The sequence below is a fragment of the Microtus oregoni genome, unplaced genomic scaffold (genome assembly GCF_018167655.1).
Source record: "Microtus oregoni isolate MIOR12 unplaced genomic scaffold, Mior012 000005F_ref0000423, whole genome shotgun sequence".
Lineage (NCBI taxonomy): Eukaryota > Metazoa > Chordata > Mammalia > Rodentia > Cricetidae > Microtus > Microtus oregoni.
Window position 1 is genome coordinate 48,647,909 of NW_024543064.1, and position 27,427 is coordinate 48,675,335.

General features: G+C 46.2%; 1 protein-coding gene across 1 annotated transcript in view; it reads right to left on the minus strand.

Moving 5' to 3' along the window:
* Window positions 1-3,371: 3,371 nt before the first annotated feature.
* The window catches only part of Pgm1 (phosphoglucomutase 1), a 58,511-nt gene continuing 34,455 nt past the window's right edge, over window positions 3,372-27,427 (minus strand). The window contains exons 4-11 of the mRNA XM_041651907.1: window positions 25,973-26,098; window positions 24,860-25,050; window positions 23,437-23,591; window positions 21,341-21,456; window positions 13,916-14,051; window positions 10,828-11,011; window positions 8,513-8,647; window positions 3,372-3,994 (exon numbers count right to left, since the gene is read on the minus strand). Of these exons, the coding sequence (XP_041507841.1) occupies window positions 3,905-3,994; window positions 8,513-8,647; window positions 10,828-11,011; window positions 13,916-14,051; window positions 21,341-21,456; window positions 23,437-23,591; window positions 24,860-25,050; window positions 25,973-26,098 (1,133 nt within the window). The 3' untranslated portion in view covers window positions 3,372-3,904. The remainder of the gene's footprint in view (window positions 3,995-8,512; window positions 8,648-10,827; window positions 11,012-13,915; window positions 14,052-21,340; window positions 21,457-23,436; window positions 23,592-24,859; window positions 25,051-25,972; window positions 26,099-27,427) is intronic.

Consider the following 27,427-nt stretch of genomic DNA (forward strand, 5'->3'; position numbering starts at 1 on the left):
CAGGGCAGCATGCGGGCGGCTATCAAGAGGCTGTGCCATAAACACTGACATCACTCTTTTGTATAAGGATACATCAGCATCTCATTCTGGTCCTGAGAACCAAGAAGGCCGAACCCCAGCCTTCCAGGAGGGCCTGAAATGGGAGGCCCAGGGTCAGGTACCTGTCTTATTCCAGTCTGGGTTTCTCCCCATGAACTGGTTGCAAAGAATACTTTAGCTTGGACCTGCTTTGGTAATTCCTTGAGGGAAAATAACTTGTTTCTGTAAGCAACAGAAAGAACTCTTCTGCAAATTGACCCCAAATTTTCAGAGCAATAAATGACAATACTGGTAATATTTAATAATTGTTCCACCTCCCTTGCCTCTCTTCCTCCTCCTTTCTCACCCTTTTGCCCCAAACCTAACTCCTATTTTCTCAATGCAGATCTTGCTGTCTTGCCCAGAATGGTCCTGCACTCTTATACTCAAAGACATCCTTCTGCCTCAGCCTCCTGAGTATCTGGGACTACAGATGTTTACCATTGCATTCAGCAAATTAAGTCTTAGTCTAAGGGATCCCGATGTGTGTTTCCTATTTGCTACCAGGTTCCCCTCCCCTGGATATTTTCTCACTTTCAGTCTTGAGTTCTTGGTTGTAATATTGAGTTGGAAGTGTTATCCCAGCCCACCAACCACTTGGACTCCAACTCCCAGCCTGCCAAGCGCTGACCCCTCCCTGGGAAGGGTCAGGACCACTCCCACTGGGTATTTAGGAACACATGGTTTTGGGTTTGGTGTGTGCTCCCTCTGTCTTTCCCCTGCCATGTTCCCGACCACCCGGGACCACCTTCTATTAAACACGGGCATTTACTTTGGTTTAATCTGGTCTGATTGGAATTCTTTGAGCCGGCGGAGAGGCGGTGTTAGAAAATATTTCTAACACTGGTTAGCCAGGAAAGTTGGTCACTTGCTTGGGACCTCTAAGACATTCCTACTTCTCACATCAGAAAAGTCGCAGCATAATGAAAGTGCCATGCGTGAAACCAATGCAAACACACGTGCTAACAGCTTTTGAAGAACCAGGCGTGAAGTTAGACCATGAGAGAAGGCACAGAACAGTCTGCCTGCCACAGAGCTCTAGGCAGAAGTGCAAAAGAACATCGGTAAGCGACAATGTGGGCTCAGGAAAGTGTCACAGGGAAAGAACATGTAATTAGGGACACAAGGAAGATCAGGAATGGAGGGCACAACTGAGGAGGGGCAAGCAGAGCAGACGGGAGGGTCTAGAGGCAGGAGCATGGCATTTAGAGGAAACTGCAAGTATCTCAGAAGGCAGAAAAGGGAAAGAAGCGGGCGCAGAGAGCAGGCAGACAGGCCAAAGGGATCTTTGTCCTGCAACATTCAAGAGATCAAGCGGAACTTGAGAGTATACAGCAGGTGGCAACTAGCAGGGTTCAGCAGAGGGTGAAGCCAGAAGGCCAGGAAGCCCTTCCATGCTGGGGAAGATGTGCACTGAGACCACCAGGGAGCTCTCTCTCATCCCACCCACTCTACTGTGGGGGTCAGATCACTGGTGAGGGGTGTTTCCTCTGCACACGGGAACACGTTTTTGGGAGGACTGCTGGACAGCAAGGCTAGCTTCGGTATCATCGGTTTTGAAATGCATCGGGGAACAGCTGGGTGGGCTCTGGAACAGAGGAGGCAGAGGAACCAAGGGAAACAGTGCTGAGGGAGCTTGGCCTCTGCTCTCCTCCTTGAGGGAGGCCCAGTGTAGGAAGCCAGGTCTAGTTGGGGTGCTGGGGAACATCTGAGCAGGAAACTGCTTCTCCAGGAAGAGCCATAAGTCAAGATAAGGGGAAGGGGAAGTTTCCAAGCCGAGGGCCCCAAACAATTCTGACCCAATTTTCTCACAGCAATGCTCACCACACCCCAAAGAAAACAAGCATGACTCAACAATGATGCTGTTTGGGGGGGGGGGGGGGTGTTGGCTGCTGCAGCAGGCCAGCCTCTCTTACTCCTCCTCCCACCCTCCTGCAGGCAGCCACCTATAGGTGGCTCCAGCCACCTCCCTCTCCCTTGTCTTCTCCTCAGCTTTCAGCTTCCAAGTGGAGTCAGGAAAAGCAGCTGAACTATGGCTGGGGCAAACAGGACATTTTTACAGCTACCCTAGGGGCTGCAATACTGGGAGTGTCTGCAGCTCCTTCTAGAGACAGAGAGTTGTGGAAAGTCAACAAAACACAATGTCAGAAATGAGCCCCTGCTTATGGGAGCTGAGAGCCCCAGGTAAGGTGCTTAAACATCTGTTAGGTTTCAGCTGAGCTGATTAACGCGGGGATAATAACTTCTTAGTTGGAGGGTTTCTGGATGGCACACATCTCAATCTCAACATTTACAACAGAATAGACACGGGGAAAATATGAATGCCAACAGCAGGTATTGCCCGCCCAACTCACGGCATTCTACCTGTGCTGGCTCCGATGCCCCAGCAAATCCTACAGGCAGTTTGAGGGCAGTGATACATGTCGTACATGGTTTCTTTCCTCTGACCCTTAGCCAGCATTTATTTCCTGGCAGACCGATACGTGCAGATGTTTCTTGGGGGAACTGTAATGCTACACTAAGCCTCTTAACACCCTGGGCGCACATTATCGACCTTTAATAAGGAGAATAATGTTTTCACACCTTCTGCGCTATTCGATGTAGTCTGGTAAAGAAAGGGTAATGCTGAGCAGTGGCTAACGATGAGGGCGTGCTGCTCGGGGGGCACCCTCCTTGGGGGGTGAATATTTCAGAGATTGACGGCACAGGTTTATGCACCTAATGAGCCCTGCACCCCCAAAGTTAGAACTATTCGTGTCGCCACTTTGAAGATGAGGGGAACGGCATCCAAAGGTCAGCCAGGGGCTCAGGTATGAGTCAAACCCAGGTCACTGGCTTCAAAGCCAGCCCTTTTGACTGCTGTTATCCTTGTGGGCTGGCCAGCAAGGTGCAGAGGTTACTCAGATCTAAGGGCCTTCCTCCGCCTCTTCAGCAGGCCTGGGGCAGCCAGCACTGCAAAGGATACATGTGGTTTTGTTCCACCAGCTCCACAGATCTGAAAATCACCTTCTTCCCTAAGTCGTTCACCGCACCAAGCTTTCTTCAGTAACCCTGGGAGTATCCAGAGGTTGCTGCCCCGGTGAGATTGAAAATTATAGCTCTTAAATCTAAGGATTGTTAACTTATCCAGAAATAAAGTCCTTCTGGCTAGGACATCAAAACAGAATATAATCCCCCCTCATCAAATAAACCACTACCCCCAAACAAAATATAATCCCCCCTCCTGAAACAAGTCAGACAGTCTGTTTTATTTCTTTGTAGTTAAGAGTGAAGAAGACAACAGGCAACAAACAGTAAGTGCATTCTGCTTTAATGTCCCAAATATCGGTGCGGATGGGACCATGCGCAAAACAACACAGAGATCTGTGGACAAGCACGTCTCACTCGGAGGAAAACTGACTAGAGAGAAGGCACCAGAAACCGTATGCTGTCAGATGACATGTAAACATGGGGACATTCACAGTGGAGCGGGAACCTCATCATTTCACGGGCACACCCTACCGACAGGAGATGGCCTTACTGCTGACCCTCAGCCTCCAAACCTTTACATGTTGGTATAAGCAGTACCTGATGCTAGGAGACCAAGGGGCACACAGCAGCAGTTGAACAGGGCAAAGGAAGGGACAGACGTGAGTGCGAGCTCTCAGGTCTGCCGTTCTTCTCCCCCACACAGTGGTAGTGCCTCACAATTGGCTGTTTATCAAGTGGGAAGTAAAAAAACCAAGTCCTAAAAAGCCCAGGCGAATACACTGTTTCTGTTCATGCTCTTCAATCGGTGGTGTGGATGGGTCCTGGGTGGAGGGACGTACCACGTCTGGCCATCTTTCTAGGTGATGACAGTGGGGGCAGTGCGTCCTGTCCTCTCCTGGAGCTGGGACACCTTCAGAGCAATGGAGATCAGGGGAGCCAGCATGACCTGAGAGAAACACAAACGGAAAAACCTTTTCCATCACTTTTGTCAACAGATCCCTAGTCCATGACTCCAACCACCTACTCCAGGGCTCCAAGATACCCGAAGCTCTTTTAAGTTAATAAAGCGAACCCAAGCCTGGCTCCAGCCCTTCTCATTTCAGTTAGCCAACTCCAGGTCTACCCTGAGAAGCAAGTGACCAAAACATTCTGGGTATTTCCTCTCCACATCCCCCACATTCATCCCATCAAGTCCACGAGACTCTTATGCTGTAAATATTTTGCCAGGGTACCCACTTCTCTCTAATCCTCTGCCATGACTCCCCATAAAACACGGTTCTCTTAGCTGGGTCCTTCTACATCGTCTGAGCTGATGCTCACATCTGTCAGATGCAACCCCCTCCCTCACAGCAGCTTTCACTGGGGGCAGGGGTGGACCCCACTGTTGAAATGAATCATCCTTGACATCAGACAAACAAAAACTCCATGTAGTTAGACTGACTGTTTTACAGAGAATACCAAAGGTGTGCAGTGATTGGACATAAATAGCCCAAACAGGGCATTTTCTTGCCATTACTGTCTTTCATCTCCATCAAATCATGCTAACTGGGAAAGTCGGCACCACCCGCTATGACTACCACATGCCACTGTCCTTGCAGCTTAAACACAGCAGCAGCAGAGTAAAGGCAGGCACTCCCCAGGTGGCTGGTGGTGTCTGCAGGCACGGAGAGAGCCACAAACGTTTCAGTTGATTCTCCACCCTGGGAATTTAAGTTCAGAAGAAATATATTTTTTCATTCCTCTGCCTAGCACAGACCAGGCTTTAAACTTGAAGATAAAGAGAGAGCTAACCATTCCCACCTTTCCCTTTTCTCCTTCTCTATTATCTTAAGAACCTGTGGTGTGGCCCCCAGGGCCCTTGGATCAGGTTTTAGGGAAGTTAAAACCATACACAGATATGGAGATTTCTGAAGCTGGAACCTGGCTGCTGGAAAAAGTGTGACAGAAACAGAGAAGCAGGCTCTTGTAGCTCCGTTTTTGTTTTCCCAGCTCCTTTTCAACAAATGCAACTGTGCACAAAGTATCTAGTCAAATTCAGACATAACAGCAGAGGGTTGGCTGCAAGTACTGATGGAAAACCAGGCTGCCACAGAGGGTCAACCTTCAGCTCTGCAAAAGCACACCTTGGGGTGCTACACACATTATTAGAAATGGGCTAGTCCAGGTGAGAGAGTTAGCTGAGAAGAGGCTAGATATAATGGGCCAAGCAGTGTTGAAAAGAAAAAAAAAAGAAACAGAGAAGCAGGCTCTTGCAGCTCCGTTTTTGTTTTCCCAGCTCCTTTTCAACAAATGCAACTGCGCACAAAGTATCTAGTCAAATTCAGACATAACAGCAGAGGGTTGGCTGCAAGGACTGATGGAAAACTAGGCTGCCACAGAGGGTCAACCTTCAGCTCTGCAAACTGAAAAGGCTCTGGCGCTCTGCTGGGAACAATGCAAACATGCTCTACATATACTTTAAAAACATGATAGACTGGGGGGGGGTTACAATTAAAAATTTAGGGTCAAAAAATCTGAAAATGGATCGCTCTATTTTACATCTTTTGTGTGTATGTGTATATACACACTTACATGAGCCAGATGCATACCACAAAAGCACACGTGGTGGGTGAGAAGACAGCTTAGGGGAGCCTGTTCTCTCCTTCCACTGGGTGGCTTCTGGGGTTCAAATTCAGTGCCTTTACCGGCTGAGCACCTCACCAGCCTTGAACTGCTTTTGATTTTTAATTTTTAAGGTTTTAAAGATTTCTTTATTTTCTGAATATGGGTGTTTTGCTTTCATGTATGTAGCGGTACCACATATGACTAGTGCCTAGGGAGGGCAGAATAAAGGATCAGAGTCCATGAAAGTGGAGTTATAGATGGCTCTGAGCTATCATGTGAGTGCTTGGAACCAAAACCATGTCCTGTGCAAAAGCAGCAAGCACTCCTAACCATGACATCACCTTTCTTAAAAGCTGATCGCATGTGCCAGCCCCAGTGAGGAAGCATTTTAAATCCACTCTCTTTCCAAATCCCTACAATGATGTAAAGTTATCACTGCACCATTTTATATACAAGGAAACCAAGACACAAAAACATGGAACACGGGTCTTCAGTGGCAGGAAGAGAATTTAAAATAAGACCTCACTAACTCTACAACCTATATGCTCAAACTCACTACACTAGAATCTCCAAATTGGAGTTTTACAAGCTTTTATCGGGTACTAGAAGAAAAGAGGCTTTGTGCAAAAGTACATATGATACACATTACTTCATTTCTTTTTCACAAAAATTGGTTTATATTTGAGGTATCAAATGTAATTTTTAAAAATCTGGCTCCCTGCAGGATGATGAGGTTTATGAACGCTAGGCAAGCACTCTGCCATCAAGTCAAACTCCCAGCTCCCAACAGCAGCGAAGAGGTGAAGGAACTACTACTATCGAACCACCTGCCACAGCCAATCTCGTCACAGCTCTTCTTATGCCATGGTGGTAGTGAAGACATCAGCAATATGTTTTCTCAGAAAAATGTAAGCACTAAACACAGCATTACTAACTACAGGCATCACCGTGACTCTGTTCTCGCCTGCATCCTGCCTAACTGCAAGTGTCTACCCTTTAACTAACCCTTCTCTGTGTATGAGTTAAATTGTTTCTTTTTAGCTTCTGCAAATAAATAACCCCGTATGGCCTCTATCTCTCTGGGACTGTCCTGTTTTGCTCAGTATAATGTTCTACAAGATCACCGTGTCGCTGCAAATGGCAGGACTCTCTTATTTTTAAGATGGGGTAACTTTGTCCTGTGTGACTTGGTCCCACCTTTATCTCTTCATCTGTTGCTAGGAATGAAGCTGGAGTCACAGTGGAACCATGGGCACAGCAGCATAGCAACTGCCTACGAGGGCAGCCGTCTCTCCAGCACAAAGGCTCCAGCTTCTCCGGGCACAGACCCAGGCAAAGATTGTTCATTGCACGGAAGTTCTTGGTAACGTGTTTGTTTTGTGTGTGTGGTGGGGGGTCACACATTTCTGAGAACTGCCATACCAGTGTGCTTCCTGGTCCCCAGCATGACACTCACCTCAGGTCCTCTTGTCAACAGCCAGTCTGCTGACATGGGGTCCTAACATATTCTGGCTTTCCTTTGCATTTCCCTTATGAACAGTGACAGGGTCTCTGTTCCACAAACTTCCCGGCCATTTTTATGCCTTTGGAAAACATCTGCTGAATTCTTAGCAGATGCCATTTAGATGAGCATCTTCCAGGGGACATTGTCTTGAGCCTTTTATGGTACAATATGAGTTGTGAACACCAAGAGAGCAAATGTGCCTTATCTCCTCCACACTCTGTGAATCTAAAGCTCTGGCTTAGGAGCATCGGCCAAGGTGAGTGCTCTGAGGAACACACCTGGGGACCTCCTCTGTGCACCATTTATCCTCTTAGCTCCTCGGTTTGGTGACTATTCTGGAAGTCCAGGACCCCTGTTCATTCTTACACACTCCACAGGCACCCAACCCAGTAGACTTTTCCAGCAAGACACATAAAATTGCCTGTCCCCGCTTGTCCCTGACCCTGACAAAGCTGGAACCAGCAGAGGCTTTATCAGGGCAGGTGACCCAGCAAGCAAAGCGATGCATGATCAAAGACAGGCCAGACATCATGCAACGACTGATGCAAAGAACCATTTTCGTGTAACTGCCACTGAATAGAGCGCAGCCCTAGTCAGTGCCTGTTGCCTTCCTGTGTCTCAGTGCCCTTATCAGTACAAGGGGGAATAACAGTCCATATAGTCTGAGAATTAAACGAATAGGAACTGGGGCAAGTAAGGGTGCTTGCTATAAGTATCACCAGATGAGTTAAATGTCTGAAACCCACACAAAACAAGCTGTGCATAGCTGTGCACATACTTCGAACCCCAGTGCTGTGAGGGGGAAGGCAGAGAGAGGAGGGTCACTTGCCAGTTGCCAGCCTAGCTGCAGGCTCAGTGAGAGACCCTGTCTAGGGGAATAAGGTAACAGCAGGGCACTAGATGTCTTCCTCTGACTGTCAGGAACACATAGGCATACATCACTACATACACCGTCATACACACACACACACACACACACACACACACACACACACACAAACACAAGAGAGACAGACAGATACACACACACGTTAGAGAGAAAGAGAGACAGATACATACACACACACAAGACAGACAGACACACAAGAGAGAGACAGAGACAGAGAGGATGAGATTGTTAACTGAATATATTTATACAGTGGGTGTAATCAACAACAAATGTTCAGACAAAGGTAATTATTACTGTGGTTATTATTGGTCATTTTGTTCTAACACACTAAAAGAGACAAAACAAAAGCTAGTGAGCCAGTGACCTGATGGGTCATTGAGGACAGGCAGTGATGCTGCAGGTTCGGCAGACCATAATCACTCCCTTGAATCAAAATAACGAACCAGGGTACAGGACATAGGCATTACCTGGGGGTCCTGATTGATTTTGGCAGCGTCCTTCTCATAACTATCAATGTACAATCGAATGGTGGCCCCTGCACTCCCGGTGCCACTCAGTCTGAAGATGATACGAGAACCATCTGCAAATATAAGCCGCAAGCCCTGGAAAAAGATAAGCAAAGGGTTTTTCCCGGCGAATGCTGAGAGGGAGACTGCAGACTGGCAGACAGGAGGGGTCCATTTGGAGACCCAACCTTATCCATTGGGGGATTAGATCCTTGATAGATGGCAGCAATCGAGCCCTGTGAGTCTGCCTTCTGTCAGCCTCTCGCTGCATCCAGACAGAGAGGCTTAACTATGTAGGAGCAGCATCTCCAGGGTCATCTGGGAGATGCAATCTTGGTGGTTGCTGCTCTCATCCCTGCCCATTTCCCCGTGATTCATGGACTGGTCATTTCAGCTTGAAGCTTCATAAATAAGTCAAGCTGCTGGAGGAGAACCTGGCTCAAAGCTCTGGAGAAAACTGCAGGCAGATGAGAGAAAGGGCTCTGTAGAGCACTGCGAGGGAATCTCAGAAAAGGGCCACATGCCCTGGACAGGAGAAGCGGGGCTCATCCTAACCCAGCACGATCCAGTGGCCAGTCCTCTGATGACTAATAACCCGAAGTGAGGTCCATGCGCGAGCAGGGCCTTTTTCTGTTTCCCTCCCTCCCAGTACCTTTCTGCCTTACTTAGGGCGAGACTGGGGGCTCCGAGACAGCTCTCTTTCAGCACAAGGAAGAAAGGCTATGTCAGATGCTTGCCTAAGGGTCCTTCGCTCTTTGTGCGTCTATTTGTAAGATGCCAAAGACCGAGCAGAAGGAAGGACACGTCTTGCCTGGTGTTTGTCACTTCACAGTTCCAGCTGTGCCACTCCTTGGATTCGTTGTGAGGACAGCAGACAGGTCACACACAGTGTGTCCTCCAGCTAGTCAATGGGGAGGGCACATTTGCTCTACTCAGCATGTTTTACTTTCTAGAAGCAAACCAGGGTTGTCCTCACCCCAGGCTTCAACTTGTAGCTCCTAAAGACTCCTCCCTGTGTTTACTGTGGCCAGTTTCTCTCCTACCCCGTCTCTCTCTATGTGTTCTAGTTTCCCAATCCTACAAAATGGTACTGCTGTCTCCTTCCTTGTGGCATAGAGCACAGCTCCAGCTTCCCACAATGCACTGCCCTGCCCCTCCCTCGTGGGCGAGGTGCCTGCAGAGTTGGGACCCTGTGTTCTGAACTCTTAAGGCTTCATTACACCTCCCGTACAGCTCTGCTGACCTCTGGACTGCTCTCTCCTGTACAGGCCTCCTTCCTGCTAACTGCAAGACCTAAGTTACCATCATCCAGACTGATCCAGGGTCCTCATTCATGCTAAAGGCATGAGGCTATGCCACTTTCTAGAACTGGGCACTGATGCTGGCTCTGGTATCCACCCACCATCTACTCTCTACAGGGGGCTTCCAGTCACTCTCCAAACCATCTCCTCCAAAATCTGGCAGATGCCGTGTAAGGAAGCAAGCCAAGGCTCTGCATCCCTCCAGAAAAGCAAGCAGGGAGTTTACGGTGCTACAGCACCTTCGTCCCCTTCAGTTCTCTGCTTCCGAATTCCCAGGCATGACTTCATTCCTTGACAACAGGCACCAGGCGTAAAAGCAAGCAGATCCTGGGTGCTGAATAACTGGGAGAAGGAGCAAGAAGGACGACCAGGCTGGAGCCCTAGACACCCATCATGAGAAACCCCAGCAGCCATCTGTCACCACCCAGGATAGGCAAGATCCTCAGCTTTGCTGTCCTACTATGTACTGCCTTGTCAGATGGCCACAGATAACAACAGTGGGAATTCCTAACCAGGAAGCCTTCCTTAGAGGGGCAAATTCTTATCGTGAATCTAGAGCATACAAGAAGAGTGCATACAATGTCACTCATGACATCACACTGTTAGCATGTCGGAAGGGAGAGAAACTGATATCTAGGACCGCAGTAAGGTTTTTCTACAGCTTTAAGACTTTCCCAAACATTCTACAATGGCATCTTGTGTATAATTTTAGGGCTTACAAAAATCCCTCGATATACAGACTCAGAGTTCTAGCATGGAGGTACAGGGGGCTGTAAAGAACTGTGGTCAAAAAATGAAATCTTTTTCTCCCTATGAGAATGTAGGAGAGTCACATGTAACTGGGCAGAAAGTCAACTGAGATCAAAAGGCCCCCAAAACAGGTCTGCCAAGGAAACCTAGGGGCCTTTCTCATTTTTCTCTTGAGGATTCCGAGACGATGCTCTGGTCTCTCTCACGTACTCAGTCTGTTCCTACCTGATTTTTTGAAACGCTTCCATCTACTGGATCACTGTACTCAAAATTATCGGCTTTCTCCACAGTGTAGACTTTATCGTTTGCCGAGAACTGCTTCCCCACAAAGGAGCGGTCCAGCATCAGGGCCTCCAGGTCCTTCATCATTTTGCTGGCACCCTCTGCTTCCACCTCCTCGTAGTCATACCTGGAAAAAGTGAAGTAGCTGAGACCCCTGGGCTGACGTCAGGGCATCCCAGGCAAGCAGACCACTGTCATCCTTTGTGTGCCCATCCCCCACCCCCACAAACAAGCCATCGAACTTCAGGAGCTGGCAAAAGCTGTGAACTTGTCAGTCAGCAGGGAGAGTGGGTGCTGGGGATGAAAGGGGGGTTCAGAAGAAAGGGCAGGGCTGCCTGAATAACCAGAGAACTCCTGGTTTGGCTTCTCTACAGATAGAGGCTCTAAGGTACTCCTCTACGGGCTTTGAGGAGATGCCATTACTGTCACATCCCTACATCCTGAGGAGGGAACGTGACCAGCTCTATGACCTCCAGAGAACTCTATGTCAACCAGCACATGACTCAGACCCTTCTGCTCCAAATGCCTATCGCTCTTATGAGGTGAAGGCTGGGCCTGCCCTTGGTTTGGGGCCTGTGTGAAGCTGTAAGACTGTGGCTAAGCAAAGTTCCAGTACCCACAGGAATTTCCTAGAGCAAGGCCAGAATATCAGAGACCAGATAAGTAGGTGCTAACTAGTTATGCTTCAAACACCAGTCTCCTTCAGCGGGGAGTGTAGTCTGCTTTAAATTCAGCCTGGCAGAGGGATGCCTTCAATGGATGATAAGGGGTCAAGAAAAGAAAACAGCTGTGTCACAACAAAATTCTGTGGTTATTATTTTTCTTTCAAGACTTGCTCTCAACATCTTTCTTGTGAAGTTAAAGACCTTGGCAGGCTTTCTTAACGTGATGGCACAATTCCTCTTGAAACAGTTAGAGGCTCAAGATGGCAGAATCCATTTGTTTGCTACAGCAAACAAAGTACAAGATGTTCAAGATAATACATCTGAGACAAGAGGAATACTGGAGAATTATCACTAACTTATCTGGCTCCGGGAGTCTATGTAGCTGAGACAAAATAGTCCTCTCCATCCTGAAGCTGGCGCTTCCCCCAGTTAAAACGATAAAGAACAAGAAATCACAGCCAGGTTTCTGTGCTTTGTGCCTGTGGTCTTTGGGTGTTTCGGAGAGAAGATGTTTAAATCCCAAACACAGAGGGCTAGAATGGAAAGAATTCTGGCTTTGTAACCAGAGCAAGCTACGCCTCCAACTTCTGCTAGCAGCTGCCTTTACAGAAGGGCCAGCTGTCCTGCCTCTCAGAATCCGGGTTGCCTGATGAAATAATTGTCTTAAGGCTCATGTTGGCCACTGGTGTGGAAGTTGACTAGCACTGCTGTTCAGTGAGTGGAGGGTAGAGTGGGCTCAGAACAGGTCCGAAGTGCAGGTTCTGCAGACTGCATTTGGAGTCTTTGATTGGTGTAGTATCGCTAAGTAGTGAAACTGTGGTGGAGTATTTCCAGTATGGAGGTGTGTTTAGCTATCAACAGTGAAGATCTGAACACACTCAACCTGACTCCACTCTGGTCACTGCTCATCCACATATTCACACAGTGTCTGCATGACTCAGGTGACACACAGAACATAAAAACAAACATGGTGGTGTTTTGTGAAACTCTGGGCCTAGAGAGTCCATGGCTGCTACTGTGAATGTCCTCCTTGAGGACAGTCCTGATTGGTTCCCAGGACTTCATGATGAACACATGGCAGTTTTTATTTATGCTTTCAACAAAATAATAATTTGATCAGAATCTTCTTGAAAGACTAACAAGTTCAAGTTGCTTAAGGTTGAATTCTTTTCTGAATTTCTGAAGACCATGGACTACCAGTTCTGGAATATACGCACTTTTTTTTCTTCTAAAACATCTAGTCCAATGTATCCATTTTATAAAAAAAAAAAACAAAAACAAAAAAAAAACCTAAGGGTGGTATGGGGAGCCAGGTATGGTGGTGCACACCTTTAATGCCAACATTTGTAAGACAGAGGCAAGTAGATCTTTGTGAGTTTGGGGCCAGCCAGGGCAAAATAGTGAGTGAATCCCTGCTTAAAAAAAAAGAACAATAAAAATAAAACAAGAAATGCAACTGAGGCCCAATGAAATATATCCAAAATTTTCTTACATATAAATGCTTTCTCTAATATCCCTTCTCATAAAATATTGAGATTCAGGGAAACAATTTTTCAATTTTTACACTTATTAAGGGATAGTCAAATTAGAAATAACGAAGAACACTACTGGCAAGAATGTATTTTGGGGTCCTAAAAGTAGAGCCCATAGCCTTCTGCATGCTGACCACACGGACACTTCACTCCAGCTACACCTCCAGCCTCACTCCTCATATCTGAACGCTTCTTAAAAATAAAGGCATATATGGTAAAGAAGAATTGTTAAGTGTTCTGAAATATTGTTTTCCTACAGATTTACCAGTACGTGGGAGAAAGAAAAATAGAGAGTAAATATTGGTTGGACCAATGGGTGAGAGGCTGACCAGTATCACTGGGTCCTATTTAACGAGTCAGAGAGTTGATCTGAACTGAGCACTAATTGTTTCCAGAATTGAAGGAGACACATTTCCAGGCTTTCTGAGCTCCAGACTTTACACTACATCTTCACTTAATCCTCTCAATAGCCAGACCAATATTCCTCTTCCTACAGATCAGAAAACTAATGACCTCCTAACTCAGAAAAGAAATAAAATTCATCTACTCCTATGACTCTAAACCCAGTGCTATTATTTTGCCTATTCGACAGGTACATTTAAATGCTTATTCTTTTGATTAAGCTAGCTATTTTTAAAAATCCTTGTTCTTTATGGTTGGCTTAAAAACTGACTTCATCTTCATCCTGATCAGATCATATTCAAAGTTGCCAGTTAAAGAAGCTAGGTGAACTCAGGTGTCCGTAACATTACAGACAAGATAGACACTGTCCCTGAGAATTGTCTCTGTCCACTTCCCCACAATCCCTCAAACCCAATCCAGACTGTGTCTGACCTGGTAAAGAAGTTCCGACCAAACTTCTGCCAGTGATCTTTGAGGATGTCCTCCACACTTTGCTTGCGGGTGGCCAGAATGGAGAGCCAGGCCAAGACAGCCCACAGTCCATCTTTCTCGCGAATGTGATCGGAACCTGCAAGGCAATGAGAAAGCTAGTTTTTCACAAGGCCTTGAGAGCAAGCCCAGCGGTATATAGGTACCAAAGCAGTCAAGGGGCTCCTGAGGACTCCAGGACGTGAAAGGATTCACGTGTTCAATAAAGTGGCACAATACTGGCAAACAGTGGAAGAAACTTAGGAATCAGAGGGAGATGCCAAGAAGCATCTGCGGGATGCTTTGGTAGAGCCTGGTGTATCAATTATCAAGTATTAGTGTGGGAGGAAAAGTCCAATATCAATCTTAAATAAATAATAGGAAAATATGGCTATTGTAAATTTTCAGTAAAGAAAACAGCCTGCAGCACCGTGGAAAAAACAAAACACCCAGATAGCGGTGTAAATACAGGTGAGCCTCGAGCTGATAAAGCCTCACTTTGAGCCTGTGGTAAAACAACGGACGACCTTTAATGATGTTAGCATAACTGGCTCATTACTATAAAGAAACTTCAGGGCTTGTTTTCCCCCTTAAAAAGAAAACATTTCAAATCTAGAAGTTTAAAACTCTGCTAGGCATGATGGTGTACACATATCATCCCAACACTGGAGAGGTGGAGGCAAGAAGATCAGAAGTTCAAAGCCAGCCTGAGCTATATGGGGCCTTGTCTCAAAGAAATGGGAAAAGGTGGGGGAAGACGGAAAGCCTTTAAATACTAGAAAATATCTAAATGTCTTTTTACTCTTGAGAGTAATAAATACAGGTAAATATATTGTTCAAAAAGAGAACTGACATATTTATCTACTTGAAAAATGCCTATTTCTATACAGCACTATAAAATAAATAAAATTAATTTTATTTATATACTTTAAAGACTACCTATTTACAATTGTAAAACAGGTATTAACAATACTCAGTATAGAAAAAAGTATTATTAATAAGAAGAAAGCAAGAACAAAATTTAAAAAGTATACCAAAGATACAATAGGTAATTCATAAAAAGAATAGATTATTTTGTAATTAATCAATATAACAAAAAGGCTGGCATTATTTTTTTTAATATTTATTTATTTATTATGTATACAATATTCTGTCTGTATGCCTGAAGGCCAGAAGAAAGCGCCAGACCTCTTTATACAGATGGTTGTGAGCCACCTTGTGGTTGCTGGGAATTGAACTCAGGACCTTTGGAAGAGCAGGCAATGCTCTTAACCATTGAGCCATCTCTCCAGCCCAGCTGGCATTATTTTTAAGAAGATAAATTAAAACTAAGGTGAGCAACTGGTACTTCTAGACAAAGAGCCACAGATTTAAGTTAGAACCTTGGGGTTAGGGTTATAAGGGAAATGAGATTCTGTTACAGTGCTCTTATATTACACTGGTACCACCCCTCTGAGAAGCAGGGAGGCACAAAGTATCAAACTCTTAAGGGAAGCCAATAGTGGGCAAGCCTGTTCTAGGACATCTATCTTTAAACCAGTAATGTCCGGATTAGTGACTGGGCATAACCTGCTTTTTGCTGAGGTTCTTGCTAAAATCTTCACCAAAATTAAGAAATTATCTCCTTTTGCATAGGACAAAATTTTCACTTTTATCATTTTAGCTTTTTTAAGAATCAAAACACCACAGTAAACCAATTTTCTGTTTCCTGAGAACCCCACGTGGTCTTTAGAATCATGTTTCCCATACTGCCACACTGTGATTTCTTTACATGTCTTCTTGTCCTCCTTGCCTTTTCACTTGGTCTTGTTTCCCTTGGTGTTTCAGAGTATCTGGAATGACGCTGGCCACTGTGTGGACATGTTTGGGAGTCCCTTTCCTTCCTGTCATCATCCTTTTAGACCCAGTCCAAATATCCTCTCCTCTTAGAGACTAGTTCCCAACTTCGCAGAGCAGTTCTGCGTGCCCCTTGCCTTCTCCTACAGCAACCTAAGCAAGGTCTCTGAGCCCCTCCTATCTGTTCACACTAACCATGTGCTTCTTAGATACTTGTTATTTTTGTAATTAATTCTGACAACCAGCATAGCATATTTAATTTAGCAAGAAACTAATGGTGGATGTGTGCACAAATGAGCAAGTTAATTAATTCATCCACTCCAGCACTTTCCCTTTTTCATTCAAAAAATAAATAAACATTTTCTTTCCAACATTTTTCTCTTTGATGGATACTTCTTTTAGACTGTTTTTGTTAGGGTTTCTATTGAAGATAAACACCATGACCAAGTTCTCAGTAGTCCTCATTGTCTGCTATGTTCAGCAAGTCCGGTTTTATCCCATGCTTTTTCAGACCCAGGCCAGCTGGCCTTAGTGGGTTCCCGATAGAAAATCCCCATTGTCTCAGTGTGTGGGTGCACCCCTCGCGGTCCTGAGTTCCTTGCTCGTGCTCTCTCTCCTTCTGCTCCTGATTTGGACCTTGAGATTTCAGTCCGGTGCTCCAATGTGGGTCTCTGTCTCCCTTCATCGCCTGATGAAGGTTAATATTCAGGAGGATGCTTATATGTTTGTCTTTGGATTCACCTTCTTATTTAGCTTCTCTAGGATCACACTACTGAGAACTCAAGAACAATGGCAATGGGTTTTTGATCCTACGGCACGTCCTGGCTTTGGGGGAGCCTAGGCAGTTTGGATGTTCACCTTACTAGACCTGGATGGAGATGGGTGGTCCTTGGACTTCCCACACGTCGGGGAACCCTGATTGCTCTTCAAGCTGATGAGGGAGGGGGACTTGATCGGGGGAGGGGGAGGGAAATGGGAGGCGGTGGCGGGGAGGAGGCAGAAATCTTTAATAAATAAATAAATTAATTAAAAAAAAACCACCATGACCGAAAGCAACGCAGGGGTTTACTTCAATTCTCAGCTGTAGTGCAGTGTGAAGGGAAGCTAGGGCAAGAATTCAAGGCAGGAACTGGAGCAGAAGTCTTGGAGAAATGTTGCTTACTGGCTTGATCCCAGGGCTTGCTCAATCTGTTTTTGTATACAGCCAGGGCCATCTGCCCGAGGGTAGCACCACCCATAGTGGGCTCAGCCCTTCACCATCCATCATTACTAAGGAAAAGTCTCTACAAGCTTGCCTAAAGGCCAGTTTAATGGAGGTGTTTTCTCAATTAAGATTCCCTTTCCCAGATATGACTAGGTTTGTGTCAGGTTGAAAAAAACCAACTGGGACAAGAAGTGAAGTGACATCTCAAAACCCAGAAGCTGCAAGTCTAGAGACTACAGGTAGTGCACTATAAGGCTTTAGTTAATACATTCTGGAAATACTTACATAACTTCATTACCTACAGACTTTTACTGCTATTTCAAGGAATAAGCAGCTCTCGGCCTCTCATGACTTTTACAAATGAGATGTTTTGGAACAGTTCATTCTGAGGATTCTGGCAGTTTCCCCGATACACTAGAGATTCATGATCACTTGGAATTATTTCTGTGTACCCTGGACTTTCCTTTTTGTTTTGGTGGGGTTTTCTTAAGTTTTATTTATTTATAGGAGTATGTGTGTGAGCCTGTGAGTGTTTATGTGCACCGTAAGCATGTAGAAGCCTGTGGAGGCTGAACAGGGTATCAGAAACCCTGGAACTGGCCTTACAGGAAGTTGAGAGCCACCCAGCATAGGTAGTGGGAACTGAACCTAAGTCCTCTGCAGAAACAGTTGAGTACCCTTAGCTGCTGAACATCTCTCTAGCCCCATCTGTGTTTTACAGGCAGGGTCTCCACCCTCAAGTGCTCTGACAACTGCAGGTGTGTGCCACCACACCTGAGACCTCTTTTTAAATAAGGTAAATTAATAAATTAAAAGCACACATTAACTTCTTTTTTCTTTTTAGGGATGCGGTGGTGGGTGCTAGACTAAAAGCATGAATATGTTTCCACTTCTAAAAAGAGACGTAGGGTTTTTTCTTCCTTTATGGAAAATGAAAATGAAGTCTAAAAGTCTTAGCCACTCTGACTAGGCTATCTGGAAATCACCGCATCATGCACTCACTACCATACACAAGCATCCGCCTCACACGACAGCAGCGTTCCTTCCAGCCTGCTGTGGGCTCTGCGGTCTCTTGTCTGTATTAACCTCGCATGGATGAGAACTCAGGTGATCTGGCTGCCTTCAGGAAGGCTGGATCAAGTCTACTCCTTCAGTGTTCTGATGCACAGCAATGGTTCCCAGCAACAGCGAGAAATGGCATGGCACCTCTGCTGCTAACATTTCATGGCTGTGGCGCAACAGAAAGTCCTTTTCAATAAAGGACAGAAAAGGCCAACTTGAGCTGCTGTTTCTAGGACATTTGGGTCTAAATCAGCTGCTTTACTTTTTCAAAGCCTCTGCTTTGTCATTTGTGAAAAGGGAGAGACGGCTAACCTCTCCCACAGATGCAAGACATCATCCTGCAAGCCAGCAAGTGGAGCCTTACAAAAATACAAATGCATGGTGCTCTTTGGAATAAGGAAAAAAACAGAATTTTTAGGGAGAAAGTAATGTTTTCCATTCACCATATTAAGCTTTCAAAACATAATTTCTTTCGTTGTGCATAGTGGGGAAAAATGAAAAAATATAATCCAATAAGCTTTCTCCTCTAGGTCGTGGAAACACACCTCCCCCAACCCTAAAGGTACAAGAATCCAGGCTCACTTAAATGTAAGGCAGAGAAGCCACTGTCACCCAAGTGGGGAGAAAGCTAGTGCTGGGCTTCTCTCCAAGTGTCTCCGTTCTTGCTCCAGTGCAGGGCCCTGGAGCCCGTGGGAATCCTGCCCTTTGAGCATCTTGCAACACCTGTCACTGCGCTTTGGCTTAGTCAGCAGCTTGTGGTAAGGACAAACGGGGCTCAGTCAGGGCATGCTCTGGGTCATAGGTAAGACAAATGTCAGCCCCGGCTGCGGGAGCCAAGAGTTAACGGTGTGGGGGTTTGGTTACATTTACTAGTGCTTGGGCATCTTGGGAGCTGGCCCGGCATTGCCTCTGCCCGATGACAGCCTGAGACGGGGTGGGGCAGCTGGAAAACAGCAGCGTGGACTTCTCTGAAAGGATCACTGTCATGTCTGTCTGCCTGTCTCTCTTTCTCTCTCTGTTCCCATTCCCATGAACATGCAGATCTCTCTGGAAATTTCCATGCATCCCCAGCAGCCTGGCAAACATCTCTTGTCAACTGCTGTCACCACACACTCACCCAGGACAGCACCCTTGACCTCTCTGTGCTATGGCTACCATCTCCCACCACCATACTCTACTTTTGACTATGAGCTGTGGCCACTGTTGGCTCAGGGCAGTTCTCAAGAAGGGTTGGCCCAAGAATAGCCAGTTCCTAGCTGTGTGGTGCAGGCCTATCTTGTTTCTCTTTCGGTGTGTCAACTGGAAAGGACTGGCTCCCCAGAAAGCCTTCTCTAGCCCACTCCAGCACTTGAAGGGCTCTTCCCTAGGAACGCCCAGCTCTCCACTTAGCATGTCTCCTGCACAACCTCACGACCGCTCTAGAACTGGGTTTGCTTTCTACCGAGCGCCTCTGTTGGGAGACAGAAAGTTATTGGACATGAACATCATTTTATTCAACAAGCCAGAATCAATGGCAGCATGTCCCAAGTACCAAGGTGTGTCTCCCATCCTTGCAGAAGAGCACAGAGACACGGTGAGGAGGCAGGCGTGCAGGTAACAATACGCCCAAGTTAAATACAACCAGGGTCTAAGCCTAGTCCCCCTAGGCAGTCTGCCTGCAACATCTCCAGACATGGGATGCTGCTATCTTTCCTGGAAGCACTGTGTAGCTGAGCTGAGGATGCAGCGTTTGCCTCCCGTGCCCAAGGCTCAGTTCCGAGCATGGAAATGGAAGAGCGGACTGGAAGGACGGCTGCTGCTGCACCTTTACCTACAGGCCAACTCTGAGAACCCCACGGGGAGGACTATCTCACAGGCAGCAGGCACGCAGTAACTCACAGAACAAAGTGGCATGGCCCACGTTCTGTGACGGACATGACTAAGCAGTCATCTTATATTCTTTTATTAAAAACTCAGAATTCTGGAAAATCTAGTGTCCTTTGGGACATTGTTCAATTGTCAAATTCACCTTCCTTCCTTTTCTTTCTTTTTTTTTTTGTTTATCTGTTTGTTTGTTTTTCTGTTTTGTTTGTTTCAGACAGGGTTCCTTGGTGTAGACCTGGCTACAGTGAAATTCAAACTCAGTGATCCACTTGTCTCTGTCTCCCAAGTGCTGGGCTCAAAGACATGGGCCACCGCCGTCCTGCTTCCCCTCTCTTTCTTAGTTCTCGATTCCATCAGGTCAATTTGCTATCAAGAAGCGGTCACTCTCCCAAGAGGAGTGAACTGCTTAGAACCTCATAAAAAGTCTAACAACTCCACTGCCCACCATAAACTCCAGGTTCAGAGGAAAGGGGATCAGGATTTGGTCCTTATTAGCCAGCATGAACTGCACTCTATTGCAATGCTTGGTGAATGCTTGGTTTTGACCTTTGTTTTACTAAAGGGTAATCAGACAGTAATAAAGGATCACAGAGATGAGCCCCTTTACTTTAAAATGCTGGGCAGAGAGAATGTAAGACGTAAGACTCCTTGAGTGTCTTGCAGCCTGGCTGACTAGAAATGAGCACAGGCCTGGAGAGGAGCAACTGACTCAGGTGCAATGGGACAGTAGGGAAAGTCATGGGGGAGGCTAGAGCTCGGGTCCGTGTTTGGACTGGCAGAGGTGAGAAGAGAAAGCACAGAGATGGGACTCAGACCACCAGACCCCACTCCATGCCACCCTTTCTCCGGCTCTAGTCCACACCCAGGCCCGCATGCCAAGGCTACATGCTTACATTTTTATCACCCATCAACTTAGTCTCACCCTCAAGGTCTCCTTGAGTTAAGCCTGATACATCATAATTTGTTGCTACAGAAAACTTGGCTCCATGAAAGGGAAAGATTTAATGACATGCCAAAACCTTTTCTTACATAAAAACAAAATAAAACAAAAAAAAAAAACCTGACTTGTTCTACCATATTTCTCCTTAGAAATGAAAACATTTGCAAGGTTTCCTTGGCCACTAAGGGAAGAAAACTGTGTTTATCGTGTGTTTAATCCATAGAGACTCAAAGACCAAGGCTGCCAAGGAGGTCCTCAAACTTCTGTCTCAGTAGTTGTGCTCCTCTGGAAGTTAAGCCAGCCCTCCTGTCCAAATGTGCCCACTGTTTTTCCAATGTGTATACTTCACCAGGTTGTCGTAAATAAACTCTGTCTTGATTTAGGGTTCGCTGGCTCCCGCTGCTATTCTAAGATCTAGACAGTCTAAACTTTCCCCTGAGGCAGAGGTTGTGGGAGAGAAACTGCTAGCGTGAGCACAACTTACCAGTCCCGAAGCTCTCCTCCCCACAAAGGGACAGTTTGCTTGCATCCATCAAGTTCCCAAAAAACTTCCAGCCAGTTGGGGTCTCATACAAAGCGATCTTTGTGGCGTTTGCTACCCTTCAAAGGCATGAAATCAAAGTTACATCCCCGCAGGACTGTGGACAGAGCAGCCATCAGGGTAACCAAGGGTCCCATTTAACTTTTCTTAGAGGTAGACAGAATTCTATGTATGGTGGAAAATCAGAAAAGAAAATCTGGCACAAGGGGCTCTTTTTTATGGACTCAGAGGAAGGTGGAGAGGAGGGGAAGAAAGGATTTGTTCAGATCACATTGTAATACTTAACAGGAGTAAAACAGCAGGGTTGGGCATTTAAACCCACATGTCTGTGTGCAAAACACATGTACAAGTGTCCCTTAAAGAGCCACAGAATGGCGTCTCCACGGGCTTACTGACAATGATGGGTCAGCATTTCACAGGGAGGTGCAGAGCAAGTCACACAGGCAGATGACCCACAGCCTGTTCTCAACTTCCAGCCAGTGCTTCCTCCTTATCACCAGACGTCCCAGCTGCAGGGTCTCCATTCCCAACAGCCTCACCCACTACGATAAGCAGCCTTGTTCTCCATCAAACCTTTTACTCCTTCCTCTATAGCTTTAGACTAGCGCAAGGCCCTGCAACAGACTCCCCGCACTGAGAAAACCGTGAAGGAGGGAAGAACTTTGGAGTGACTTTTTAGCCTGTTCCCCCACCAAAGCCCTTTCTGTTTGCATAGTTGAAGCTGCCTGATAGTTTTAATGCAGCCTCGGTGAGATATCTATTTCAAGATGCCTGACCCCTTCTTCCAAGCAAAACTGGGTGGCTCGCGTCTAGATTCTAACAGGGAAGGAAACCAAATCTATGATTCTGAGAACCATGAGAACACTTTTATTTCAGATAAGGTGTTTCAGTTTCGATTCTATACAGGTTATCAATTTTTCCAAAAATTCTAATCAAAGTACTTCTGAAGAGACACAGAAGGCATTTCAGAGCCACCACAGTATGGCACCAAGCAGTTGTGAGCTCCAGGGTTGCATCTGGAGGCAGAAACACAGGCTTCGGGAGCTGCTCTGGGTCAGCTGTGTGTCCTAGTGGGGCTGGCAACTCCTGACTCTCAGCTCCTCACTTCTGAAGTTAGGGTGCCAGGGAGGATCAAAGGATGGAGAACATGAAGAACTCCACAGAACTCACCTTCTGTCCGGCATTAATCATTCTTTCCTTAGTAACTGAAGTGAAGCCAGCAGTAATTCTGTGACCACCTAGCAGTTGGGTGCCAAGGCTGTGTTCAAATCCTAACTTAGCCATTTCCCAGCCGGCTGAGCCTAACAGCCTCCTTGACTTTTTGACGTCTACCAGTAAAGTGGGGCTATTAACAGCATTAAATATTAACAGCATTTAAGGAAATGACTTACTCAAATATGTAAAGTATTTATTGTCCTGAACAAGGGACCATTCTTAAGCTTAGCTGCTACTGTGTCTAGACCAATACAGTCCTCTTTTTCATGATCATGGCCTTTTACTCATTCGCTCTTGACCAGTTATTTAGCAAAAACTTTCTTCTGAGCTCCAGATATGTTCTAAAAGCACCCCGCTTGTTATTTCTTTTCATCTTTAGTTGTTTTACATGCGCACTGCTCAACAAAAACGATCCTGCACAGCTCAAGAATCATACCTTGCATACAAAGGCAGTGCCAAACATTCATGTAGTCACTAAAATTCACTTACTTGCTCATTTAAAAACAAAAAATGCATGTGTGTATACCCTACAATATGTAGGCACGTTGTTAAGCAGAATCTAGGATACTGAAAAAACAAAACAAAACAGTGCTTTCTCTGCAGAAGTGATAGGCTAGTGGAGCAGTCAATCAAACAGACGGAGTTGTCAGAAACCAGGGTGGTGAGTCTGGTCAGGAGGAGCAGAGGATGCTGGGAGAGCTCAGAAGAGGGCTAACCCTGAAAACAAGACACTGCAGCACTGTCTAAGCTGAAGCACAAGGACACATGCTCCAGGCAGTGAAGAGCATGAGGAAGAACAGTATGATCCAAGAACGGAGACCTACCGATCCAGGGCGCCACTTGTGGGCATGCTGCGTGCAAAGCCACGGACCCCGGTCTGCTGGAAATATGGAATGCTGAAGATGTTGGCAGCGATGACGGCCACAGAGTCAGAGGGGTTCACAAAGAACCCATGCTTGCCTAGAATCATGTTCCGATCCTTTGGAAGAAGAGAGGCTCAAAGTAAGGACCTTTTAATCAAACGGTAAACAAAAGCAAACGATCATCTGCTGAGTGCTAGAAAATTCAAAATGGACCCTATCCTCACACTGGGCTTTAAACACTGGACTCTAAGTGGATTTGTACAGCGCCGTTTGACCAAAGGCACCTCCGTGCTCAAGAGTTAAAACTGGTTTCAATTAAAGTGCAAGCACAACCCCCCCCTCTGAGCTAAACTCTCTGTTCTCCCTCCAGGGGCCCACTAACTTTAACCTCCTAGACCTTCCCAAACTCTGGAACCAATCACATCCCTCCCAGAGGGGGGGAAAGGATGTACACGGGAGGAAATGCTGGCTGCTGACGCGGTTTGACATGTCTGCTGGGCATCCTTTGAGGAACAAAGGCCGAGTTCTTCAAGGCAGGACTGCTAAATCATGCCCCCCCCCCATTTGATACCGGACCCAACAAGAAAGGCTGCCACCTTCGCTGTTTCCGAGGTGCCTCATGAACAGCTGCACTTGAGCACCAGAGAACATAGAGGAATGTTAGCCCAACGCCAGCCCAACGCCAGCCCGCGCTGCACTGGAAGATGCTCTGTGACACGGTACCTGCCATGAGCCCCTTTCATTTCCCTAAATCTTGATATGGGGGAAATTAGTTTTCAGGAAGCCATGACTTGTAGCTGGTAAAGCAACAAGTAAAAACTCAGCGCGATAAACAGCGCTTGCTGTCTACGACACACCTAAGACATAATCATCTTGATTTTCACACGGTCACCAAGCTAAGGAGCAATTTATACACAAAATGTTCACAGTAAAGAAAGGGTAAAATGGTAATCCTTTTAACATAATCGTTATATTGGCTCTAAATAGTTTCACTATCCAGCTAGCATGAATGCAAGGGTATATTACACGCTGAAAACCTTCTCTGGAGGCTAGATGACTAACCAGGGGCTGGCTGAGATCCACCTTAGGATAAGTGTCTAAGACTCCAACAGCTTATGAAGCATAGTCATTAAATCCTAACTGCACCTAAGCCCTCCTACTCAGCAAATTTGAGCGCCTGAAATTAAGTGCATTGGTTACACTAAAACTCTTGTTTCTGCTCACGGAGGGTCTTTCACTTACTTGGCCTTGGCCTCTGGCACAATAAAAGGCCCTAGAGAGCCACTCACCAGGCTCCCAGGGCCCAGGCAGAAACTGTTCATTTCCCCCCAACATCTACAAGGTCCAGCTTGTTGAGGATTCATTTAAATGTACATAGACTCACCCCATCACCATCAAAGGCAGCCCCAAAATCATGCTCTCCTGACTTCATGGTCTCCACAAGGTCAGCAGCATAGGTGAGGTTGGGGTCAGGGTGGTGGCCTCCAAAGTCCTCCAGGGGAACACAGTTCACCGCGGAGTTTGCGGGGGCACCAAGCTCCTCACAGAGGATCTTCTTTACATACGGTCCCACAACTGTAACAAATTAAAATATGAATAGTCAAACATCAAACTATATAAAGCTTTTGAAGGTTGAAGGGTGGGCCGAACACACTTTGGGGCTAAGAATGGTGTGGACAGCTTCAAACCTTTCTCATGCAGGAAGAAGTAGACTTGTTCTGTTAAAACCAGGGGGGCAACAAGGACCCAACAGAAGGCTGGAGCCCAGCAGGAGAAGACTTCCTGAGGGAGGTCTGCAGTGTGCCAGGACGCTCTGACCACTGTCAGGTCTCACAGACCCACGAAAGGGCTCGGGCACAGGCACTCTTCCCCAGTACGTGGTTCCACACCCCTGTCACTCAGATATGTTACGGTTTTGAACTGTTGCAGAAAAGGCAGAAAACCTAGTCATGAATTTTCATGTTCTATATAAGGGAAAGCCTCACAGCTTTGGTTCATAGACATGGTTGTCCCTCCTGGCCCGGTCAAACAGCCCACGGAGGAAGAAGATGGTGTGGGAGCTACGCATCCTGCTGCTGCTGAAGTTAATCTTCAGCTTGTGCTTGCCCTCCGCTAAGAGTGGGTGGGGGTGGGTGGGGCTTAGAACATATCCCACAGGGCACTAGCAAGCCAATGGCACCCTTCAGAGCATATGTGGCTGCACAAGAAGAATGTAAGCGACCTGCCGAGGGACAGAAAAGTATCCACAACAGCTGCATGGGACTCTAAGGCCAGGGCTTCCTGTGAAAACACTGACCTTCACACCAGCTTACCGAGAGGGACAGCTCTACTGTTCTGCACGCCTACCATGAGATTTATAACTGTGTAAATATGGGTCTGAAATAGTTGTGAAATAGCTCTGTCTAAGCTACTGGAGGCTTAAGAAGAGGGTTGTGAAGGCGTCAAGGCACACACAGTAGAGAGTAACCCCCATCTTTGCAGATCCACAAGTCTGTACCTCCATGCATGGCGTCTATGCGGATCTTCAGTCGGTTAGGACCGGACAGTAGCTCCTTCAGTGCATTGAAATCAAAGATGTTTCTCAGCATTGTGGCATAGGCCTCCACCGAGTCCACAATCTCCACTGTGAGAATAATAAAAGGAAAAACAAAACATATCCAGACATATTATACTCCAAACTAACTATATTTCTATCAACCTTCAGTAACCATTCAAAAGGGCAACTGTGACAGCTGTTAAATGTCATCTTATTCACACTAACAATTTTCCTTGGACATAAATATTACTCATGTGATTTTATAGGCAACGAAATTCAAGGTTTAAAAGTCAGAACTTGCACAGCTAGGGTAGGACACTTGAATTCCCAGCAGAGGCCAGATGAACTCTGCTATGTTGCCACTCACTATCCCTACACATCCCCCAAATTGTTTCTATTTTGACATCATGGATGACAGAAAAAATAATGTCATCTTTTCAATTTTATTTTCCAAGGTTAAGTAAAAGGAAGAAGAAAAACCCACTTTCTGCATATACTACTAGTGGCTAAAACTAGAATTATCTTTGCTCAGGAATTCTGTGTATATTCAATGCATGAGGAGTCTATGGACCTCTCTAGTGGTGCCTTCCAAACCTTAAGAACATGTGACACTTTGTGTTTATTGCAGTACAACTGTCAGCCCCTGGTGCAGTCCCTAAAGTTGTTTGTGTTTATTGAGGTGCAGCTGTCAGCCCCTGGTGCACCCCTTAAAGTTGTTTGTGTTTGAGGTACAACCGGCAGCCCGTGATGCACCTTCTGAAGTTGTCCAGTGGAAAAAAGACAAGCTGAGCTAGGTCAAATACAGGCCACAGAGGTCTCTTAATATGAACTTATATATGTTTACTTCATAGATCACTGCAATACCTTGGCATTCAACAACAAAATGTGACCAATGGCTCCCTTTTTGGGGAGTTTCATGATGGAGGAAGGTCAATGGTTAAAAAATAAAGAAACTGCTTGGCCCTCATAGGTTAAAACATAGGTGGGAGGAGTAAACAGAACAGAATGCTGGGAGGAACAGGAAGTGAGCTCAGAGGCCATGCTCCCCTCTCCCCGGCAGACACGATGAAGCAAGCTGCCAGGTCAGACATGCTGACTCTTTCCTGGTAAGACCGGTGCTACACAGTTTATTAGAGATGGGTTGATGGGGATATCAGAATTAGCCAGTAAGGGCTAAAGCTAATGGGCCAAGCAGTGTTTAAATGAATACAGTTTGTGTGTTGTTATTTCTGGTGTAAAGCTTGCCATGCGGGAGCCGGGTGGGACGAAAAGCAGGCCCGCAGCTCCTACTACAGTTTCATGCAACCCAAATACATGGTTTGACCAATTCGAAGGAATGTCAGGGAATGGGGAAAAACTGAAAGCCAGGCCTGAGCACCATTCACAGAGTCTGAATGCAGGTTTTACTGTCACTGA